General features: G+C 41.0%; 1 protein-coding gene and 2 non-coding genes across 9 annotated transcripts in view; 1 reads left to right on the forward strand and 2 right to left on the reverse strand.

Moving 5' to 3' along the window:
• Nucleotides 1-419: 419 nt before the first annotated feature.
• On the reverse strand, nucleotides 420-501 carry trnas-gcu. The gene has a single exon. It is a non-coding gene; the product is annotated as a tRNA-Ser (tRNA).
• A 1,415-nt stretch (nucleotides 502-1,916) lies between these two features.
• Nucleotides 1,917-1,998, reverse strand: trnas-gcu. Its single transcript has one exon. It is a non-coding gene; the product is annotated as a tRNA-Ser (tRNA).
• A 6,452-nt stretch (nucleotides 1,999-8,450) lies between these two features.
• The window catches only part of nbr1b (NBR1 autophagy cargo receptor b), a 45,775-nt gene continuing 29,442 nt past the window's right edge, over nucleotides 8,451-24,783 (forward strand). For all 7 annotated transcript variants that reach the window (XR_004698567.1, XM_035180648.2, XM_035180651.2 and 4 more), the window contains exons 1-5: nucleotides 8,451-8,732; nucleotides 17,330-17,392; nucleotides 18,286-18,304; nucleotides 18,420-18,442; nucleotides 20,586-20,774. Coding sequence is in view for 6 of the 7 variants with exons in the window: in XM_035180648.2 (XP_035036539.1) it covers nucleotides 8,631-8,732; nucleotides 17,330-17,392; nucleotides 18,286-18,304; nucleotides 18,420-18,442; nucleotides 20,586-20,774 (396 nt within the window). In the remaining variant the exon portion in view is untranslated. The remainder of the gene's footprint in view (nucleotides 8,733-17,329; nucleotides 17,393-18,285; nucleotides 18,305-18,419; nucleotides 18,443-20,585; nucleotides 20,775-24,783) is intronic.

A 24,783-nucleotide genomic window follows, 5' to 3' on the forward strand; every position in this document is an offset into this window, starting at 1 on the left:
AGAACATTCTTAGTATCTTGATTTTACTCTGGTAGAGAATGTTTTGAAATTCAGTTTGACAAAGTCCCCTTCTAAAATAAGATGGATTCCTTGTTTTTATGCCATGGACTGATATGATTCAGAAAAATGGTGTTCCATCCTTGCAGCATAGTTCAGAGAATTATTCAGCATTTTTCCTGACAGCACATGGTGGCCTATAACCTATAACCTTACTAAATGCTCATATTTTCTCCAATAATCTGTTTCTTATCAGTCATTCAGAACAGGTAACTATGTTAAGCCACCTGGTTGATAGTCCTAGTAAGCGTTTTTGTCAGTACACGTGACAAAGATACTGCATTTGAGATAATGATCTTAAGCAGTAAAGTAAGCTGATTCAGTCAATTGGAGTAGAAATTGGTATATTGTAAACTTCACTACGACAAGGATGGGATTCGAACCCACGCGTGCAGAGCACAATGGATTAGCAGTCCATCGCCTTAACCACTCGGCCACCTCGTCCTATTCTGAGTGAAATTTATCTCCTGAAACTCAAACTGTTCCTGTTCTTAAGAGAGTTGTTACAATGGTGACAAGTGGCTGTGGACACAAGAAGAAGAAAAAAAACTATTGCTGAAAAAACAGGATTCTAACCCATGCATGCAGACCACAGTGGGTTATCATTTCTTTACTGGGGAACAATTTAGGGGATTACCGGACTCTAACTAATGTTTTCTGGTATTGTACCTGCGTACATAGGCAACTGGACTTCCTTATGTTTCTTGAAGATGTGGTCGTCCAAGAGGCTTCTTTAGTTCTAAAAGACTTGTGGGAGGTTTCAGGTATTTAATCTCTCTCGGATCTTCACCTATCCTCAGAGTTGTTGTGTTAAACATGCAGGTCGTTTAACCCCCTACCAACTGGTGGGGTGTTGGAGCTCCTTGAGTCAAGGTGTGTATAGCACCTTGCTATGGTGTGAGTCATTAGGTTACACGCAATGTCAAGATATGCAAAGGGCAGAGAGTTGAAATACCTGTAGCCTCCACTACTAAGTTAGAACTTAAAGAGGATCTGGAAAGAGAAGTGACAGGTTTTCAAGAAACCAAAGCAAGCCTATGCACACCTGTGTGCAGAGGTTTGATACCGAGAAGTTTCATCTTGAGGTAGAAGACAATGGATGTCACTCACAAGGAGCAATTAAGGGTTCAATAGTGGAGAATGTGGACATCGATCCCACTACCTCTCACATGCAAAGCGAGCGCTCTACCATTTGAGCTAATCCCCCTGTGTAAAAGTGGCTTCTGTGGCAAATCATCGCAACCTGTTCAGCATGGATGTGTTCTGTCCTAAAATGGATCACATTGCCGAGACAAATGAATGAAGTCTCTCGTCACAGGCCCTCAGGGGAGACTGGCCAACAAAGTGATTTACAGAGATCTCTGTAGATGGGGAATTAGCTCAAATGGTAGAGCGCTTGCTTAGCATGCGAGAGGTAGTGGGATCGATGCCCACATTCTCCAGAACATTCTTAGTATCTTGATTTTACTCTGGTAGAGAATGTTTTGAAATTCAGTTTGACAAAGTCCCCTTCTAAAATAAGATGGATTCCTTGTTTTTATGCCATGGACTGATATGATTCAGAAAAATGGTGTTCCATCCTTGCAGCATAGTTCAGAGAATTATTCAGCATTTTTCCTGACAGCACATGGTGGCCTATAACCTATAACCTTACTAAATGCTCATATTTTCTCCAATAATCTGTTTCTTATCAGTCATTCAGAACAGGTAACTATGTTAAGCCACCTGGTTGATAGTCCTAGTAAGCGTTTTTGTCAGTACACGTGACAAGGATACTGCATTTGAGATAATGATCTTAAGCAGTAGAGCAAGCTGATTCAGTCAATTGGAGTAGAAATTGGTATATTGTAAACTTCACTTGGCCAGGATGGGATTCGAACCCACGCATGCAGAGCACAATGGATTAGCAGTCCATCGCCTTAACCACTCGGCCACCTCGTCGTCTTCTGAGTGAAATTTATCTCCTGAAACTCAAACTGTTCCTGTTCTTAAGAGAGTTGTTACAATGGTGACAAGTGGCTGTGGACACAAGAAGAAGAAAAAAAACTATTGCTGAAAAAACAGGATTCTAACCCATGCGTGCAGACCACAGTGGGTTATCATTTCTTTACTGGGGAACAATTTAGGGGATTACAGGACTCTAACTAATGTTTTCTGGTATTGTACCTGCGTACATAGGCAACTGGACTTCCTTATTTTTCTTGAAGATGTGGTCGTCCAAGAGGCCTTTAGTTCTAAAAGACTTGTGGGAGGTTTCAGGTATTTAATCTCTCGGATCTTCACCTATCCTCAGAGTTGTTGTGTTAAACATGCAGGTCGTTTAACCCCTACCAACTGGTGGGGTGTTGGAGCTCCTTGAGTCAAGGTGTGTATAGCACCTTGCTATGGTGTGAGTCATTAGGTTACACGCAATGTCAAAATATGCAAAGGGCCAGAGAGTTGAAATACCTGTAGCCTCCCACTACTAAGTTAGAACTTAAAGAGGATCTGGAAAGAGAAGTGACAGGTTTTCAAGAAACCAAAGCTAGCCTATGCACACCTGTGTGCAGAGGTTTGATACCGGAAGTTTCATCTTGAGGTAGAAGACAATGGATGTCACTCACAAGGAGCAATTAAGGGTTCAATAGTGGAGAATGTGGGCATCGATCCCACTACCTCTCACATGCAAAGCGAGCGCTCTACCATTTGAGCTAATCCCCCTGTGTAAAAGTGGCTTCTGTGGCAAATCATCGCAACCTGTTCAGCATGGATGTGTTCTGTCCTAAAATGGATCACATTGCCGAGACAAATGAATGAAGTCTCTCATCACAGGCCCTCAGGGGAGACTGGCCAACAAAGTGATTTACAGAGATCTCTGTAGATGGGGAATTAGCTCAAATGGTAGAGCGCTTGCTTAGCATGCGAGAGGTAGTGGGATCGATGCCCACGTTCTCCAGAACATTCTTAGTATCTTGATTTTACTCTGGTAGAGAATGTTTTGAAATTCAGTTTGACAAAGTCCCCTTCTAAAATAAGATGGATTCCTTGTTTTTATGCCATGGACTGATGTGATTCAGAAAAATGGTGTTCCATCCTTCCAGCATAGTTCAGAGAATTATTGAGCATTTTTCCTGACGGCACATGGTGGCCTATAACCTATAACCTTACTAAATGCTCATATTTTCTCCAATAATCTGTTTCTTATCAGTCATTCAGAACAGGTTACTATGTTAAGCCACCTGGTTGATAGTCCTAGTAAGCGTTTTTGTCAGTACACGTGACAAGAATACTGCATTTGAGATAATGATCTTAAGCAGCTGAGTAAGCTGATTCAGTCAATTGGAGTAGAAATTGGTATATTGTAAACTTCACTTCGACGAGGATGGGATTCGAACCCACGCGTGCAGAGCACAATAGATTAGCACTCGGCCACCTCGTCCTATTCTGAGTGAACTTTATCTCCTGAAACTATAAGGTATTTATTACCTGAGAGGTGTCCGGCCTCCCTCCTGGGGAGGGCCGGGGGGTTTGTTGGCTCTCGGCCAATAGAAGGCCCAAGTTGACCTCGGGCAGCGGTCAAGACAACATGGCCGCTCTGTCGAAACTCTGGGGGGTTGTCTCCTGAGAGAGAGCAAACTCTAGACAGGCCCTGAAAAGGCCATGCAGGCCTCGTTTACGATCCTTTGTCTAAGCTCGATCCCCAACATTACTTATAACGTGCAAATGTCTTTTTTTACTGTTGCCGCGGTAATACAGTAAATTTCCCCATTGTCGGACTAATAAAGTACTGTACATCTTATCGTAACGTTAGTAAACTGATTACACCGCTGATATTAACGGTAGAAAAAGTTCAGCGTCTGACACAATTATTACACGACAGCAACAGCGACATAAAGTTGTGTAATGGCCGCCCATAGTATAATGTTACTTACTGGTTTTTTTTCTCTCTATTTACTCTTGCGCCCGAAGAATCACTGCCATTGATTCTTCTGCAGAGACCGGTAGCGAAGGGGCGGGACTATTGATGATGCTCGCGTCACATGACCGTAACCTGACACGGGCGACCCAAGCCTCAGGTCCGACCCGCAGTCCGAACAGCGGTTAGGACTGCGGGTCGGACTTTCGTTTGATGTGTTAGGACTTCAGTTCGGACTTGGTTGATAAATTGTTAGGAATTGTTAGGACTTGTTAGGACTTGTTAGGAATTGTTTCGGACTTAAGGTAGCGGCCTGTCGCTGGAGGGTACGGCCACCTCGTCCTATTCTGAGTGAAATTTATCTCCTGAAACTCAAACTGCTCCTGTTCTTAAGAGAGTTGTTACAATGGTGACAAGTGGCTGTGGACACAAGAAGAAGAAAAAAAACTATTGCTGAAAAAACAGGATTCTAACCCATGCGTGCAGACCACAGTGGGTTATCATTTCTTTACTGGGGAACAATTTAGGGGATTACAGGACTCTAACTAATGTTTTCTGGTATTGTACCTTCGTACATAGGCAACTGGACTTGCTTGTGTTTCTTGAAGATGTTACACTGGTCGTCCAAGAGGCTTCTTTAGTTCTAAAAGACTTGTGGGAGGTTTCAGGTATTTAATCTCTCTTGGATCTTTAGTTTAGTTCAGGAGTTTGTTTTTGTAAAATGAGTAATTATTCTTGTAGGTTTTATTTTCATCCTTCAGATTTATAACTCTTAATTTTTCATTCAAGCATGACTTAAAACATACTTAAAGGGAAATTAGGAATGTTAAGAATGTAATCTAACAATACAATGAAACATTTTCAGGAAAAAAAAGAGAGAAACATGGGTTTTTATAAATGTATATGAATATAGACATATATATTTGGTGTAGATTAGAAAATGGTTATTTAAAGGGAAAACTCCCTCATCACCCCTATGCTGATGGAAGGATGGGTGAAGTGTTTGAGTCCACAAAACACTTCTTGGGTCTCATTTATAACCGGTGCATACGCACAAAACAGGGCCTGAAACGTACGTACACCACTTCTCACGCAAACGTTGGGATTTATAAAAACAAACTTGACGGGAAAATTTGCGCATTTCCACACAAACTCTGACCCATGCGTACGAATGTTTTGGAGACGGGAAAGTGGAGATGCAGAAGTGAGGTGGTGAACTGAAGCCAGATTATTGACCCACTTCATCATTTACATTAAAACCAACAGCTTTAGTTGTGCTCGCGCGACATATCTGTTCCACACAAACCTTTTAATGAAAAATATATAAAACAGATTCCATTAGAGAGCGGAGTTACAGAGCCAAGTCATTAACATTTTTTAGTAATATCTTCTAACACTGTGCATGTATCATCAAATCACTGCAGTGAACGTGACTGTGCCATCAGGCGCACAGAGCGCACAGAGCACTGCAGATCACTTGCAAGAAATGAAGAAAAACTATTCACTTTCCAAATAATACCCCAGAGTGGAGGTTAGGATCCACTGATGTGAGGTAATCGGTCCGATTGCTCTAAATAAATAAATACTGCCGTGACACTGGTGCATGATTCTGCGTGATGGATGCACGCGAATGGAAGCATGAGGAGGAAGCGAGGGTTCAGCGATGTCTGATCAGCTAATATAGATTCTATTGATCTGTGATCTTTTTGCTGAGCTGAGTCCAGTATCACACAGATTGACCGGCGGAAGCAAACCATCCCAGTACAAACACGAGCATATAATAATAATTCTGTTAAATTCTATAGATTGAGGACATCACAGCTGTCTCTGAATTTAATAATCCTGCAGTTTTGGATGATTAAAATACGAACATGAGATACAAAAAGTTCCCTCAAATTCTGAGTGTGTTTTTTTGCCTCCACCTTTGAATTGGATCTTTTTGTAACTTCAGGCTCCGTTCTTTCTATCGTCCTCACTCTCACTCAGTGTATTATCCACAGCAGCAGCAGAGTATCAGTGTATTTTCTTTATTATTGACATCACTGCTGTCCCATAAAATCGCTTTTCACCTCCACCTCACTAACAAACACCTCGATGTCAGTGTCAGAAAGTTTCGCTTCCTCTTCTCATCGCTTGATGCCGTGACTCTGTCATGACTCGCCGTGGGTGTGGGCCTCCACTCTTCCCTGAATGTGTACACAAACTGCACCAGGGTCAGCAGAGGGGCTGATGGCGCCACCCACAGGATAATGTGCTTAAGTGCAACGCTTGTGTTGCTGCAGTTTTGACTGTCCTTTCTGGCCCCGTCGACTGTTGGGACCTAGTATTTGTGAACAATAGTTGGGCCTACATGTGTAGCAAAAGCCAGCAACCACATGTCTTCTTTGTTTTGGACACAAAGGGGAGCCTCCAGAACTCAGTCTCCCAGGGTGCTTCAACTTCACACCTAGGTGTAAAAAATGCCCCTGGACACAACTTTCAACAACTATTGGTCACTATGTGCCCCATTACCCATTAGATCAGCAGGCAAATAAAAGCCCAGTTCCCCCTCTTTCCTTTGTCTTTTCTACTCAGTTTCCTGGCTGGAGGAGAGTCAGGTATCACTTTCTTATCCCCTCTCCCAGAGGAGTAGGTACCTCTCCTGCTCACCCTGCCAGGGAGACTTTCCATAACCAGGCTCTTCTAACCTCCAAGCAGGAGGAGCACACACACACACGCACGCACGCACGCACGCGCGCGCACACGCACACACACACACACACACACACACACACACACACACACACACAGGCATACTCATATACATATCTGTATTATAGTAAGTACACCTTTAATTCGTTTATGTGTTCATACATTTAATATTTTCATAATAAATGTTTTTCTTTAACACACGTCCTCATTAATGTTGCATAAGTGTGAATTTTGCCAACCTCTACTCTGTCAAGAACTCCATATCCTTCAACTTTACTAGCTATTGATGTGATAATTTTGGTTAAAGTTATTAATTTAATTATTGATCAAAGTTCCAAATTTTTAGTTAGTACTTTCATGGGACTTAGTCAATAAATTGGCTATCTTTTCCCTTCCTTTGAAGGATGGTGCCCTGAGGTAGCTTCAATGTAAATTAAAGTTATTATTTAATATTAATATTTTTAATATTAATATCAAATATTTTTCTGACAGCCAAATTTATTGAATGCCCAAAGGCACACCATTTAATGGTGCCACGCTTAAGGTATAATAATCACAACACTACAGTGCAATTCTCTTCTATCTATCGTCATTCTGTGTAAGTGCCTCTGTGCCTCTAACCCTAACCTCAAGCCTGTCTGACAGCTTTGAGAGGAACAGACTGTGAGCAATGCCCTTAATGTAAACATCATATGCCAGCAACAGTAGAGAGCTCAGTCGTTTCAGATTAAACGTCCTGAAAACACAGAGGAAAACCAGAGTCATCATGCCATATAGGATCCTGAAAGGGAATACATTACTTGATATACAATAGTTGATATATAAGAGGACTCCTGACAGTGTTGGTGTTGAAAAATGATCCACACACTTTAGTCAGACTGAGCTCATCAGGTGGGATCATCATTTGGCTTCTGGTCCAATCAAGAATGCACTATTCACTGCTCACCTTTAAAGCCCTTCATAACCTGGCTCCCCCATACCTGTTGAACTTTCTCCATCCATACACTCCTTCCCGTGCTCTACACTCTTCCTTGGCTGCTCCTCTCTCTGTCCCCACATTAAAACTCAGCACTATATGGGTGCAACAGCCATCAGATGCTCTGTGCCACGACTCTGGAACTCTCTGCCACGTCACATCTGCCAATTGGCCTCTATTTAACTGTTCAAATCACATCTGCTTAGATCAGTCTACCCTTACATCTTACCCATCCCTCACCAATCAGACTTTAACCTTTGGTTTTACTTTTAATCACTCTTGTGTTCACATATGATGCACTGTTAGGTGTCTATGCCTGATTAACCTTGGTTTTACTTTAATTATTCATGTATTTTGATTTATCATATCTTGTAAGGTATCCTTGAGTGTTTTCGAAATGTGCAGTGTAATAAAAACAATTATTATTATTATCAGACTTAAACTGCTTTTCTCATCAGTTGTTTATGATTTTCAGTGACATTGAACCTGATCCAATATTTTAATGACAGTGACATGTGAAATACACAAGGATACAAGACTGTTCAATGTCAGATGATGGATGCAGATGGCTTTAAGCCAAAAGCTACAATTGCATTATATGTATGAATTTTATTCATATTTATTAGAACCTTTTTGGGGTGTTGCTTGGTAAGAATCGAGATTTAATAATAGTAATGATTTGTATTATTATTATCATTATTTTAACTACTATTAGTATTATAATTGTTGATGCTCCGCCGTCCTCGGGTGGTCCTTCTCTTCCGCATCACTCACTGACCCTTTTTGCGCAGTGACGTAGTAGCGGAAGTGGCGTTCGCTGTTCCGGACACGTGGTGCACGGTGGGCGTGCCCAGGGCGCTGATGTAAACACAAAATACGCCTCATCCCCCCGGTCGGATAAATCACAGTGGACTGGATCGGCGAGATTAACCCAAATAGCCGTCGTTGGTCCGCGACAACGCTCCTTGTCTGTCGCGTGTAATATGCGTTAAATCGCAGACAGGCGACGCCATGGACTTCTACATCAACCTGAAGGTGAATTTCAGGGGAAATTCCAAGAATTTCCTCCTGTCGGGATCTGAGACCAAGAGCTGGGAGTCGATGGAGGCCATGGTAAGAGTCAGAGTCTGCCCGCTCACATACACTCTTTCCACGGTCGCTGCTCACTGTGGTTGTGCCTCAGCGGTGGCTGCTTCATAGCTGCTGTCACTGATGCACACAGATGCCGCTGAATCAGCCCTAGCGTTACCCAGCATGCAGCTCGTGCCCAGTGAGCTGCAAACATGGAAGCTGTGAAAATCCTCCCAGCACAGCGGAGACACCAGAGTCACAGAGGACAGGGAGGATACAGGTCCTTCCGGTGTTATTATAGCGACCTGTCGTCATGGACACACTGTGGTCAGTCTGAATCACACATCCACCATCTGAGGTGTGTGCTTGGCCTGTGAGCCTATCAGTCAACATAAAGCTGTTAATTACATAGCAGCAGCTACAGTCAGGAATATTTGGGTTTGACATGAATGAATAGGTGTAGGCCTAATACCACAATACATCCCTGCCATCCCTGTTTCATTTTTGGCAAATGGTATGAAATTGAACTAAGAACTTTACAACAAAGCGTAAACCGATAATATCACAATCCATCTTCTTATTCATGTATATGGATATTGTAACCTGAATTAAGTTTTAGTCTTAGAGGAATGAGCAGGTTTCTCGCCATAATACCTGTTCAAAGTCAGGGCCAATATACAGGAGTGTTTCTGTTCAGCCTGACCGCATTTATTTCACCCACAACTGCAAACGAGCATCGACTGCCACTTTGGACAATGATGCAAAAATGTTTTAACACCCATCATAATAATAGTTAACAGATCTACTGTATAAATGGACATTTTGTGCCCTTTCTTCACAGTAGAGCTGTGTGCAGTCAGTGTTGTTTGCCCCGCTGTCACTCTCTCTCCCTCCCCAACTCTCACAAACACATTGGGCCTCATGCAAGAACTGCTTGTACTAACAGATTTGTGCTTAAGTTATGTATACAAGGGATTTTGGAGAATATGACAGATTCATACATTTTCTTAATTTTGATGTATGAACAGAACTGTGGTCCAGTGGTCCAAACCTGTCGTAGGGGTCACAGCAAATTAGGCGACTGTTATTCAAAGTTTTTCACTACTTAATTGTACATTTCATTAGTTTGAAACAATACATAATAAATAATAGTGAATTAAAATATTAATTCATCATTATTATCATCATTATCATTATCATTAACTTAAATTCTGAAGTCTGATTTATAACATTATCCTAAATATATTCATGTGCCTGCCAAATACTGCAATGTCCAGAGGAGTGCACAACTCCTTTGTGCTGCAAAATAATGCAGTAGGTATATGTCTTGCACAAGGTGCGCTTTGAGATGGCTTGCCTTTTAGTAAGTAACTTGACAATCGTTGATTATCACCATGTAAGCTATTTTCAAATCGTTTACCTACAATTTCTCCAGGTGAATTATGTTATGCTTAAAACTCCCTGGCTCATGAGTCAACCTGCAAACAAGATAGGAGACTAGTGTCATATATGCACTGCTATTATTTTAACATGCTGCACATTGTTTAGTAATGCAATGAACGAAGCTGATCCAGCACCAGCACAATACATACCAGTGTAACATAATTTTTTCAGCCATATCAGTGACAGAGGTAGAGTCTCTGACCTCCTCCTGTTGCAGTCATCAATCACTTTGCTGTGTAGAGATTTTTTCAAGCTATTTTAATTTCTGTTTTATTTCAGTGACAGTGCGACCCACAGGCGACACAGCAATAACAGCACTGCTTTAGTATGTCTCTTAATTTTCAGTTCTGACATTGCTAAAATGTCTAGACTTTCCTGTCTGAATATATGAAATCAGGACTCTAATCTCCAAACTCACAAACTGAGTTCTTCTACTTCGTTTTACTCTTTTTATCACATTTTTATGAACACTTCTGACATGGGGCAGGAAGTATAGCCTTAAGTGGTACTATGGCTTGCTCAAATATGCACAGGTGGCATTTGTCATGTTTACGCACGTCATATACAAACACTTCTTAAGATAGAAGGGTTTGTTGAATCTGAGGTTCATGTTCTTACCAATAAATATAGGAGAAATTTAGGGTAAGGCAGGCAAAACTTAAATACATATACATTAGAGGAGCGGAAATTTATCGATTCTTAGATGCATTGAATGCAGACATGCAAGACTCTGCATCGATCAGAGCATAATCGATTCAGGTTTTCCGCTATGTTCATTGTTTTAGCGATGTCCTGCCGCTGAATAATTATAACACCGCTGCTTCAGGACAGACACTCATTAAAGGTCCGGTCGTCCTGTGTCAGAGTCTCTGTCGGAGTCTCTGTCGTAGTCTGCTTTCTCCTCACTCCCCCTCTGACCTCCGCTCACTTTACACTTTAACCATAAACATCATCACTGATCACAAGTTATTACGACACAAACAGGACTGACGTTTACTTTGTCTTTGTTTTATTCTGTAGAGGTTATGAGACACATGTTTTAACTTTTGACACAACACGAGACGTAACGTGACGCACACAGTCAGTATATCAGGGTTAAAGTGACCGGAACAATCCGGAGTCATGATCCGACATCATCGATTAATAACTAAATACTGTACATGTGGTTATCAGTTCATGTGTGAAGAGCAACAGAGACTAGTCTGGTAACGGTCTGTTTACTGTGAGACCTGCAGTGGAGGATACCCACTCGTAGTGATGTGCCAGGAATGCAGAGATAGAGCCTTGCTATACTGGCCAGCCTTGGCAACTGTATCTTATTTAAAAAATATATTTTGGACGGATTGTATTAACAGGTCAAAATACTAATTGTCAGTTAAAAGCATTATATATATTTGCATCCATCCATCATGCAACATTAGGCATGAGTGTCACCGCAGTATTTATATATTTAGAGCAATCGGACCGATTACTTCACACATCAGTGGGAGAGTGAATACTTTTTCTTTATTTTTAGTGAGTGATCTCCAGTGCACTCTGTGCACCTGATGGCACGCTCACATTCACTGCAGAGATTTAACACACACTTGTCCTTGATGATACACGCACAGCGTTAGGATATTATTAAAAACTATCAATGACTCAGCTCTGCAACTCTGCTGTTTAATGGTATCTGAACATAATTTGCTGTAAGTTGTTATATATCTTTTTAAAGCTTCTTATGGAACAGTTATGTCAAGCAAGCACAAATAACGCTGTTGGTTTTAATGGTAATGATGAAGTGCATCAATAATCTGGCTTCAAATCACCACCTCACGTCTGCATCGTCATTTTCCCATCTCCAAAATGTTCGTACGTATGGGTCAGAGTTAGCGCACAAGTGTGCACTTTCTCCCGTCAACTTTGTTTTTATAAATCCCAAAGTTTGTGTGAGAAGTGGCATCTTTCAGGCCCCATTTTTTTTGCGTAGGCAACGGTAATAAATGAGGCCCCAGGTCTTTCCTCTCCACTGAAAACCTAGAAAAGGTCCTCCATGTCTTTATTTCTTCCAGGCTTGACTACCGCAATGCATTTTATTCAGGCATAATTAAGAGAAACATTCAAAGACTGCAATTAATACAGAATACTGCTCTCAGGCTTTTAACACGTACTAAGATAAGTGACCACAACAGAATATGTGAGTTTTAGGATTGATTTTACTGCTTGTTTTTAAAGCTTTGAATGGTCAGGCTCCAGCATATTTATGTGATTTATTTTATTGTGACCTGTGTATAACATTTTAAATAATGAAATGAACAGTTAATGTCTTTACTTCAATAATGTGACATTATTTGCGAGTATGTGGACAGGTTTTAGTTAGCCTACAAGAAGAATTCAAATGAAATCCAACAGATATAATGTGTTGCATGGCTTAGCAACAACAGTCTGATACATGAGATGGAGCCAGACTGTTCAACTCCAAACACACCTCCCTCTTTTGTGTTGTTAGGTCACGAGGAGAAGGATCAGAGTTAAGGGAATAAAACTGACCTCAACCACCTTCTTCTTTAAGTGTATACAAAGTTTTTGCCAGATTAATTCCAAACATACTCCTCCCTCTCTCGTCACTGGCTGTTGTCATCTCATGCCTAGACTACTGCAACTCCCTCCTGGCTGGTCTGCCTGTTAATGCCATCCGACCTCTGCAGTTCATCCAGAATGCAGCAGCTCGACTGGTCTTTAACCTACCTAAATTCACTCACACTACTCCGCTCCTCCACTCCCTTCACTGGTTACCGGTGGCTGCCCGCCTCCGTTTCAAAACATTAGTACTTGCGTACCGTGCTGCGAACGGATCGGGTCCAGTCTACATCCAGGACATGGTCAAACGTTACACCCCAGCCCGTTCACTCCGCTCTGCTTCGGCCAATCGGCTTGTTGCTCCTTCACTGCGAGCTTAAAATCGCGACTGTTTGCTGTCCTGGCTCCTAAATGGTGGAATGAGCTCCCCATTGACATCCGGACATCAGAAAGTTTACATATCTTCCGCCGCAAACTAAAAACACACCTCTTCCGACTATACCTTGAATAACATTTTTAAACTAACAATTTAGTAGCACTTAAATGGCACTTACTTATAGCACTTTGTAGTTTTGCTTTTTTGAAGAAATTGTACTTTCTCTATTCTTGTTGTTCTGGGTTTGTACCCTCATGGTTGAATGCACTTATTGTAAGTAGCTTTGGATAAAAGCGTCAGCTAAATGACATGTAATGTAATGTAAAATAGCAGGAAAACAAGTCATTGAGTTATTTCTCACAGTAAAATGTTTACACAGTATTTTCTTAGACAACAGCTTCTTGGTTCACATGATCACACTGTGTGTACAGTAAAAAAAGTGCCTGGTGATGAGGGATGAAGCCAGACAAAGTGTGTACGTGGACAACAGAACCAAACTGTCTGTCTCTGTGGCCGACATTCAAAATCATGTGGTCCCTGAGTTACCATAGATGCAGGTCACTTTTTATGCAGCTGGACTGGTTAGAGCTGTAACTGGTTAGAGCTGTAACAGAACCACTTAGGGGGCATAGGTCACAAAACAATTAAATGTGGAGATCAGAGGGATCGATGAACTGAATGAAACGTTTAATATCTATTTGTTGTCAAGGTTTGATGTAGCACTGTCACAGCTAGAAAGAGAGACTGTCATGCTTTTCTTTGTACATTCATTATGTCCACAATTATTGGAAGTCCCACATCACAATTTTACTACATGCAGTTTCAGCTTATCTCCTTCTAAACAGAAATCTATATTCTATGCCACAAGCACACCCATGTTCTGCCTGTCTCAGGCTATGTTCTCAGATGTCTTTGCTTAGCGTGTTGTTCCCACATGAAGTTACTTTGGATGAAAACTTATACTGGCTGCCTTTTGTGTTTTGGAATCAATTTTAAACTATCACTCTTTTTATTGCTCAGCACAGCATGGTTTGGCACCAAGTTGCATTGCACAATCAGTCCTCACCAGCCTGTAGCTTGAGATTTTCAGATGAGGTCCTGTTAGCTATTCCTGAGTCTAGGCTGAAGACCAAGGGCAGGGCCTCTGCTGTTAGAGTCCCGACCCTCTGGAATAGTTTATGTGAGGAACTCACCCTAGAAACTGTAATGTCTGCTTTTAAGTCAGATCGCAAAACTTGCAACAGAATGGTTTTTACATAATTTTTACCCTGTGTGCTGGCGTAGGTAAAGTTAAACAAAAATATGGTTAAAAAACACAATTTCTTAGATTTCTTTGCAAATAATAGAGACAATCAAAATCTTATATTGATCAGAAAATGATTCCCCATTATATGTGACATATGATAATGCATTATTACAAAATCAAAGTGAGCAATGCTGAGTTAGAATTTCACTTTCTTTCATTATTACTTTGAGCTGCTTTTTGTCCTTTTAATTGATGTCTTAAATATTAATACTTTTTTTGCCTTTGTGAAGCACTATAGACTGATTTGATTGGTGCTATTTTTAATATTATTACATGCTTAACATGCAAAACTAAGCATATTGTTGACCAATGCATGCTCTTTCCCACATTTTTCCAACATATTTTCCACCATATGACCCCTATTGGGTATTCTACTAAACAATTGTTATCACTCCAGAGCAGTGGCCAAATGTAGTTCCAGGAACTCATCAGCAGGACCTGTGACCAGTGGCTACGGTTATGTGTGGTCAGGTTCCTGCAGTGGGAAAAGGCTAATGGTGAAGCAATGAGCTTAAATCAGCATGGAATTACTGAGAACCGTTATCTACCCTAATTCCACAAACGTCTTTCTGTCTTTCTGTCTTTCTGTCTTTCTGTCTCTCTGTCTCTCTGTCTGTCTGTATTACATGCTGTAAAACAACATCAAAGCAGAAAATGGCTCTCAACAAGAGAATACAATGAAGTGATAGTGGTTTTGGTTGGTTAGGAAGGACCCAGGATAATGCTTATCTCGTGAACAATTCATCTAATCGATTTCACACTTTCTATTATAAATTGCTTGAAGAAGTGGTGGAGGGGGCAGGTCAGTGTGCCGTCAGTCTGTCGACCGAGCTAAACATGTCTTCTACGCCCTTGAATAAACTACAGCAGCCGTTGACATCTGGAAGCATGTGGCCAATAACATCTGTCCTGCTGGGTCATTTACATAATTTGATTATTTTTATTTTCCCAATTCGGACTGACACCGACATTCAAGGGACTTTCTGGTGCTGATCTACAGAATCTCTTACTATTAAGAATTTTTCAAGGTAAAAGCACAACATTCGTTTTTTGTTGTAATGCTTTATATTGAGTTGAATTACTGAGCTTGGGTCTTAAGATTGTGTTGATTGCTTAACAGACCTGAAATACCTGACATGCAAATGTATGGAAAAACGAACAGTAAGAAAGCACAATCAGTTTCATTTTGTGAAAAGCATTGACTGAAAAATCCTCACTGCAGATGAACCAGGTAGAATGAACATAAAGTTGTCTAATTTCACTCTGCACCACAGACTTTATGATGAAGCTCTGCACGCAACAGCCAGAACACAATCAATAAAAAAGTGACAGTATATTGTAGGGCTGGGGCAACGCGTCAATGTAATCGACGTCATCAATTATGTAAATACGTCAACTCGCGAACGTGCCTCGTAAGGAAGGTGGCTGCGCACAGTCAAGGTATGGACTCACCTGAAGCTGAAGCGAAAAAACGCCCACGATCATCTAGCATAGGTCGGACGCCGGTCTGGACCTGACCCAGAAGCCGTTCTATATGGACCTGTTATTAGATTATGACAGAGCGTTTCTATTTACACGGTAGAGTTTACTTCACTGAACCAGAGAAAGTGGGAACAAAGAGGAAAGTTAAAGGTGTTTAGTTGTTAATGTCTGTTGAGATTGTTTATATGTAAAATGTAGTTATACATTAGAAAAAGAAGAAATGGGGAAAGTCAAACTACATCTTTTCTAAAATTAAGCACTTTATCTTAAGATGCCTTTTTCAAAAGCCCTTTTTTTAATGCTAACCTTATTTTACTTGAAATGAGAAAAGAACATTTATTTAATTAATAACACTCTTGAAATACTAGTTAATTATACTTTATTTTATTTTACAGTCAGTTTTTGACTTCATACAGACATTGATACAACTGGTAGGCTACTTCAAGATTAATATTTTGATAGACTGCTAAACTTGAATTTACACAGTGTTTATATTCCTCCAGAAGGTTACTTGAATTTTACTTTGGTTTTCATTTATTTTGTTGTTGGACAGCTTAATGTAGATTGATATATTCCTTTTACTTTAATGGAACAAGCTCTTCCATTATTTTTGGAGAGATATGGGACTGTAAAAGCCAGATTAGCAGTTCAGACTAGGCTATTTGTTGTTGTGGAAAAATATGCCTTGCAGTGCATAGTTTGTTTTTGTCAGATTTGTTTGTATTAAGGAGAAGATTATTAAATAAATTTAAATGACACATGTTTTTATTTTTTTATTTTTTATAAATTCATTATTATATTCATCGATTAATAAAAATAATTGTTAGATGTAGCCCTAGTATATTGTAGAACTGTTTGAGTAGGACACTGAGCGCCATAATGAAAATAATAATTCTGAAGTAGGTTCTGGAGCATTAACACAGGACAAGCATCAGCACTCTGCTAGTTTAATAATTGACATTGTAAATGCCATTTGCCCTGGGATTTATGGTCCATCTCTCTGAGCCACAGCTGCCTGGAAGAGTTCATTTGTCTGAGTGCTGCTGAGTCACAGACGTCACACTTCACTTTGAGTTGTTGTTTTTTTTCATTTAAAGACGTGAGTGGGTTTGCTGCACAAGGATTAGCAGCATCTGTTTTTCATTTGTCATGATTTGGTGGATTATACACACTATAAGAGTCAGTAGCTGTCAGTCGCTCATGTTAAAGTCACACAGGGAGCCACAGTGGGAAGTGTGTTACCTGGATACAGTGTCCAGCTTTCAGCACGAGTGTAAGGGGAAGCCACTGAACACTGCCTCATCTGGCAGAGCAGGGATGAACACAGGCTACACACAGAAGACACACACACCTCAGGAAAATGAATCATGTCCAATTTTATATGAAAATATGTGTTTGCCAGTCATCCATGAACAGCTGACCCATAGTCCGCTGTCCTCGTCTCATCTGTCCGTGTGTTTGCTTTGTGTGCAGGTGAAGCGTTCCTTTGGCCTGTGCAGCCTTCAGCTGACCTATTTTGACGAGGAGAACGAGGAGGTGAGAGGCTTTTAACAGTTTGCTTCCCTGTCATTTAGTTTTTACACCCCTAAACTGTGGAACACACTGCCCCTGGATATTGGCTCTCCTCGTGTTTTCAAAAGGATATCTTTATGAAACCTATGTAACCTGTCTCCTTTCTTAATGTTAAATTATAGTAATTTTAGTTTTATTTTGTAACGATTTATCAATTGTTTTAAATTTTTTTTTACCTAAATTCATTATTTTATTGGTTTGGGTGTTAAGCTGCCGTGAGCAGCACTACAATGGAATGAGATTTTATCAGTGTTGATGTTGTGGCCACAAACAAATCAACATATAGGTACGGAGAGGCATAGAAAGAGATTTGAATTATTTTGACACAGTAGTGGCTCAGTGATGTGAGCTGCATGGGCGGTCTGTCATATGTGGCTCAACATGAATTTTGTGTTCACACAGTGGAAAGAATCTGAATATGGTCTGAGCGATTAGATTTCAGAATGCATTGAGGACACATTTCGTGAACATTCAGACCTAAACTTAAGCTGCTTTCAGACATGCACTGAACTACAGATTTTCTGCAGACTTTCTCCACCTGGCCCCCTAGTATAAAGTCTGCAGAAAGTCGGGAGGAGCCCATGTGAGAACACAGCAGGAGATCCTCTGCAGGATTGACCACGAGCACGGCTTTAGAGCTGACCAGTTTTGAGACGTTCACTCAGGATGGATGTTTAATACCAGGTCTGAATGGGGTCTATGTTTGTATGAATGGTGCAACATGGATAACGTTGAGATGAGTTATTTTCAAAAGGCTCTACAGCAGTTTAAAATTACACCCTTAAATTCTTAAAACTGTATCACCAAATCAATAACCGACCTATTTACATGAGAATGATTCTCCTCTCTGCCTTCAGGTGTCCATCAACAGTCAGGGTAAGTAAACAGATATAGTCAAATATAGTAGTATAATTTGCAAAACCAAACAATCTATTTAGCATTGCATGAATATTAATGTCATGTGAAAAATCTGTTTCTGCTTTTATTCCAGTGGAGTATGAGGAGGCATTGAAGGTAAGTTGATGACATGTTCAATTGCTATGCACGTTTATATACTTAAGGGAAACAATTAGGTAGTCTACACCATATTTTAGCTCAGCTCACATTGCCTGTTTGAAGCTTGACAGAGGTAACTGCATACTACTACTTGACAAAGCAGATTTTGAGACCTTAACATATGCAATACCAACAATTTTGGAAAGGTGAATTTTTTATTCATTCATTTCCTGCTACTTACAGAGGTACACTGGAGGAGGTGATGACACAGTAAAAAAACTAGTTTAAGAGAATATGACCAACAAGACTTGAGGAATAAAGACTGGGTGGCTAGTCACATAGAATATAAGATGATCTGGCACAAGCAAAAGGGAGCAAAGAGGCGAAACGCACCAGGAGATGGGAGACAATGAGAAACAGGTTAAACACAGTAGGGCTGGGCAGACTATGACAGCAGCAAGAAACACCCGAGGGCAGGAAGCTGGAACTGAAAGGTGAGGGAACGTTAGTGACATCAACATTAAAAATGAAAAACTGCAAACAATGAAAATGAATGACGACCTGACAGATCAGCTTAAATTTTTTCGTGTGTCAAACATATATTCAAATGTAATTAGGGCTGTGTGATATAACATTATATGTCGTGTGACGATAGAATAATATCTGTTGTTTCTTGCTCTATTGTTAATATTGTTGTGCTGTAAATTTGAACAACACTGAACATGGCACCAAGTCATGACACAAGCAAAAGTATGAGGACCATATACCTAAAGGAGCTGCCAGTGTACTTCTCTCCCATAGACGTAAAGTCTGGCACAATGCAGTAAACTGTACTTTGCAAATTACACCGCAGACTGGTGCACACAGCAGATTCAAAACACCACTAACCTCTCTTACCACCTACACAAAACTCATATCAAACAGTGCAGAGGGAGTCTACAGAAGAGAGACACAAGAACTCAGAATGTTCAAAACAAACCCCAGGGTCAGACGCTGAACAAGGCTTTTACCTGAGACATACCTTATGACATGAAGATGGAGGGAGATAACAGCTGATGTTAAACACATGCACCCAATTTACATGGTGGAGAATATTGTAATGATATGTATCATTATCTGGATATAAAGTTGCCTCTAGTGGAATATGAAATAGAGATGAGTATATATCACAAAGTCTGCTAATTTAAGAAGACCTATTGGAAGTTTCTTTCTGCCTGGTTGAATAGTCCACACGTCCAGTGTGTTGCAAGCAGAGTAACCAATGTGTTGAAGTAACTTGGTAATATTATGGTCAGTCTTAAAACGTTGAAAAGTTGTTAATGATTTCAATAAGTCAAATCTTTCATCATGTGTGTTCTTTTGAGACCAAAACTATAAAAACTGACAAAGTTATATAATTGTATGTGATCCATTACCTAATTGTAATATTAATAGTAATTCATTGTGGAACTACAGAGATAAAACAATGATTAAAAATGATAATCCTGTTGCCCCAGTGCCTGCAGGCGAGTTATCCTGTTATTGAGCTCCATGATAAAGATGATATAGTTCCATGACACCTGCATTAAGCCTCAACTATACTCCCTTGTGAACGCACACACGTACAACTGCAGACACAACAATTGTTCCTATTGTACAACTTTTCTACTCCAATTGGTGCGCACCATGCACCCTCTGAATATGAAATACATGTCACTTATACCCTCACAGAGGTCAAAAGTATAACACTAGGCTTAGCTGGTTTATCTGCTATTTAGCACCTGTACAGCTGAACCTGCGCTTGTTTTCACACAGCACAAGTGTCTAGTTTAGCATGCAGCTGGACCTGTTCTTACCCACAGCTCAACGATAGACCATATCTCCCCCCCAAAAAATGCTGACTAACCCTGGTGTAACAAACAGCCAATGCAAAGACAATTGCTTAACCCAACAGGAGAAAACAGTGCAAAAGAAAATGGCAGCTCACACTTATAAGTATAAAGATTGTTACTCTATTTAAAAAATGTACACAGATACTTAGATACAGCAATGCCTCAGGGGACACCAGTCTCCTTCATGATATCTCCTCTGTTTGTTGTTATCTGTACAGAGACGCAGCTTAGTTGAGAAATTCATCCAAAAATTGCAGCAGTTGTGACTGACCCATTCACTTGTTTCCCAGAGTGCAGCGAGGCAGGGAAACCGACTGCACATGAACGTGTATGAGACTCGAGGTCAGTCCACGAGGGTCCCCGCCACCAAGGCCAGTGGAGCAGAGCCCAAGCGGGGCTTCAGACCCCCACAGCACTGCCCCACCTTGGCCCAGGTAGTCAGCCGCAAGGTCCAGGCTGCAGTGCCAGAACAGGGCATGGTAAGACCCCCTACAAACAGAAGCACATGTAGGGCACATGTTAGTGCGTGTCTTCTTCATTCATCAGGGATGATAACTCAGCTACCCCTGATAAGAGTTGGACAACCTGTATTGTTGCTGGTTCATATTTGTTTCATTGTATATGTTGCTAGCTCTAGCCTGGTAATCACATTGAATTTAGTCCACTTTATTCACTGAGGTTGACATCGTGTTCATCAGGGTGAAAGAAAATCTTCGTCTGAAATCACTACTCACCTTTCAAACAGTCAAGTGTTCAAGTCAGGCTGGCAATTTTCTTATAATTTTTATGCCCTCGTGCCAGCAACTGGAGGCATCTGGCACAAACAATCACTTGGATTCCGGAATGGCCTGATGAGAATTAAGAGTTCAAAGGTCATTGTGACCTCATGAAAGTCTTTTTACCTCATGAACGCGTTGTCTTAACACCGCCTTGAGGTATCCTCTTAAATTTGTTACAAATGTTCAATTGGACTCAAGCATGAACTGATTTTTCATTTCAGAGGTCAAAGGTCACAGTGACAAAATCCACCAGTTGACGGAGGCACACAACCGCAGTGCAGTAATTCTAGTTTTACTTTAAAGGGGACATAGCATGCAAACTCCACTTTGTTAGTGCTTCTACACGTTAATGTGGGTATCTGGCATGTCTACCAACCCAAAAACTCTGGGGAAAAAACACTCGTGCATTTTGTTATGGTTCCTCTAAGTCAGAAACGTCATGCTTGAGCGACTCGATTGAGCTTCCTGGGTTTTGTGTCGTAACAAGGCACTGGAAGTCTCCCTACATGGTCTTGGCCCACCCCCCACCTCATCCCCCCCGTCCCCCCACACTCATTACGCCGGGTTTACACCGGACGCAGCGAGGCTGCGAGGCAGCGCAGCGCCGTTCCCAAGCGCGCAGCCGCCGGGCTGTTCACATGGGACGCGATTCACTCACATGTGGCATTTGTCTGGATCGTTGGGACTGGGAGGCTGCAGCAGTTGCTCGGGCGCGACCGCTCGCTCTCCCATGCGTGAGCTGGAATTTGTGTCAGCGCCACACAGCCAGCAGTGTGGAAGACTTCCGCAGTGTTCAGCACTACTGTACGCCGGGTTACAGTAGTTACGCCGGGTTAACACCGGACGCGGAAGCGCCGCTGCGAGGCAGCGCAGCGCTGTTCTCCAGCACGCAGCCGCCTGGCTGTTCACATGGGACGTGCATTTCTCCGCGCTGGTCAGCCCCATAGACTGTATATATAAGGTCAGCCCGCGATTCTGCTTTCTCCGCTTGTTGTTGTACCCGTTGTTGTACCCCCCTTTCTCTCTCTGTCTGTCTGCTTGTGTGCTTGTAGTGGATGGGCAGAGGGGGACATTTAATTATGTGATTGGGAAAATTAAAACTCCAGGACAACAGAAGGGGAATACAAAGTATGGGATGTAATTTATGTGAGTGTCTGAAATCACCCACTCATTCACTAACCCCTACTTTACTATATAGGGTCTATGTAGAGGACTATATAGTGAGCTCATCGGCAAAATAAATAATGCTTGTGGACACTATATGTAATTTAATAATAATGTAATTTTCTCAGGATTAAGATGTACAGGATTAAGACGTACAACAACAACAACGTCGGCCGGTGAAGAATCCGACAGTAAATTATAAATGTAAATTTTACAATTAGTATTAACACGTTACGGTATAAAACATGTTCAATGACCATCTTTAAATGTAGAAATAAACTTGTTTGTGCTGTGATGCTCTGCTCTTACTTACATTTGTACGACAGGTCTGGCTATTCCTGCTGCCCTCTCTCCTCTCTTCCCTCCGCCGTTAGCGCAATGCATGATGGTGTATATTGATCGGTTACTGACATGATCGGTTACAGATCGGTTCATGATGCATTGTGGGAAACAATGAGTGCACTTTATAGGGTAGAAAAATGTCACTAAACATTTGGACAGCACTACAAAATGGCGAACTCAATATATAGTATAGACTGATTCGTACACAGCTAGATTCAGTAATAATGATAAAACATGTGTGCCTTCTGTCTTCATCCTCACCATTATTCTAAGATTTGCGGTGTATGATCAGAATTAAAAAGCAGTGATCTTGTGTTTTCTGTTGAAATATATTCTGTGGAGTGAAAAGGCAGCCGCATGATGAAGGCCTGTTGGTTCTGAGATCACCTACTGGTTGCTCTACGCTTATAATACAAATTTTCCTTGTGAGTGGCAATACTTTATATTTACAATGATTACCAGTATGCACAGAGCTCTGAGGCCTATACTAGATTAAATGATCAGTATGTAATCAAACTTAAAGGTAGGTTGCACAGGTTGGCAATCAAGAAAACAGTGGTATCTAAAACTCTCAAGCTGAAGACGCACACAAGAAACAAAATAGAAAACAAACACTATAAACTCTACAATGACAACGCTGAGAAACTAAGAACAGACAATCTGACAAAGACAAAGGGAAACGCAGTGTCTATACACCAGGTTAACAAGACACATGTGAAACTAGTAAAGGCGAGGTAGATAATAGAGGGAAACCAGACAAAGACAATAAGTTAAGTGCACTGCAATGATAAACAGGGGTAGTAATAAAGTAATAAAATAAAACAGGAAGTGCAATTCAGAAAAAACATAACTCAAGCAGAGAAATGAATGCAAGGAAATAAACAAGGCTTAAGTCCATAAACTCAAAAAGTCCACAAAAAGATCCAAAAAGAAATAAGTCAAAGTCCTTTAAAAATTCAACAAAACCCCTGCTCCAGACAAGGGTAGAATCATAACAATCCTGATTACCGAAGCTGCTTATCAACTGTCTCAGTTAACTCCGGGTTTTCTATTCCAGTTATGATTGCATTTATGTGGAAAAAGTAGTCATTAATTAGATCATAAGCAAAATTTTTAGAACCGTGAACGTGAATAAGGTTCTGAATATAATATGAAAAGAAACACTGATACCGGCAGGTTGACTCGGTCACAGCGACGTTCAAAAGTTACATTTAACTAATTGATATGTAAATAACACAATCAAATAACTAGAATAGAAAAAAAAACTACTAGAAACTATTTTGATATTTAAAGGATATACAGTAAATAAACAATACTGTCTAATGTGTAGCAAACTTTTGTTAATGGAGGCCTGGGTAATGCCAGGCTGTTGCTGGTGCCAAAGCAGAGAGAAGAGGAGAGGAGTCTCAAATGTTCATTTATAACCATGAGAATCATTCAACAGTGTGTGGATCATTCTTCTGATAGAAGACATCAAAGGGTTTAGTTTTTGATTCTTCTTATGATATTCTGAGCTGTTGTCATAGAATTAGAATGAACGCATCAATAGGAAATTGGCCTACGGCCCCTTACACACCTGGTATTAATATGTGTTTTTTTTGTGATCAATCACAAGCGGACAGGTCTAAATACAGGTGTGAACGCTCTCAGATCGGATAGCAATCCAATCACACCAGAGCAGCCTCGAATTTGTTTGTAATCACCGCCACGATATCAACTTTGATCACCACATAATGATCGATAATTTCCTAACATTGGCAAAATCTTTCTGCACAGCGCAGCTGCGCGAGTTTCATTCAGCGACTGTCTCACCACACTCTCTCTCTCTCTCTCGCTCGCTCGCTCGCTCGCTCGCTTGTACAGACACACACACACACACACACAAAGAGTGACATCAGACACACTTGTGTACTCAGACTGGGTAAAAACAACATGGGTTGGTCTTCATTTACAAAAATAATGTACGTGTTTATTTGCCTATAGTGAGATCCGATCTGAGATCTGATCACGAGACTCATTTGGTTCCACATGTTATCACCAGGTGTGAATGCACATACTCAGAGCTGTCCACATGTGATCGGGTCACAAAAACCACATGTTAATACCAGGTGTGTATGTGGCCTACGACCCACTAGCCAGTGGGTCGGCATTTTGATCCTGGTCTCCCCCAGTCCAAGTGCCGAAGTTTCCTTGGGCAAGATGC

This window comes from Hippoglossus stenolepis, chromosome 16 (assembly GCF_022539355.2).
Source record: "Hippoglossus stenolepis isolate QCI-W04-F060 chromosome 16, HSTE1.2, whole genome shotgun sequence".
Lineage (NCBI taxonomy): Eukaryota > Metazoa > Chordata > Actinopteri > Pleuronectiformes > Pleuronectidae > Hippoglossus > Hippoglossus stenolepis.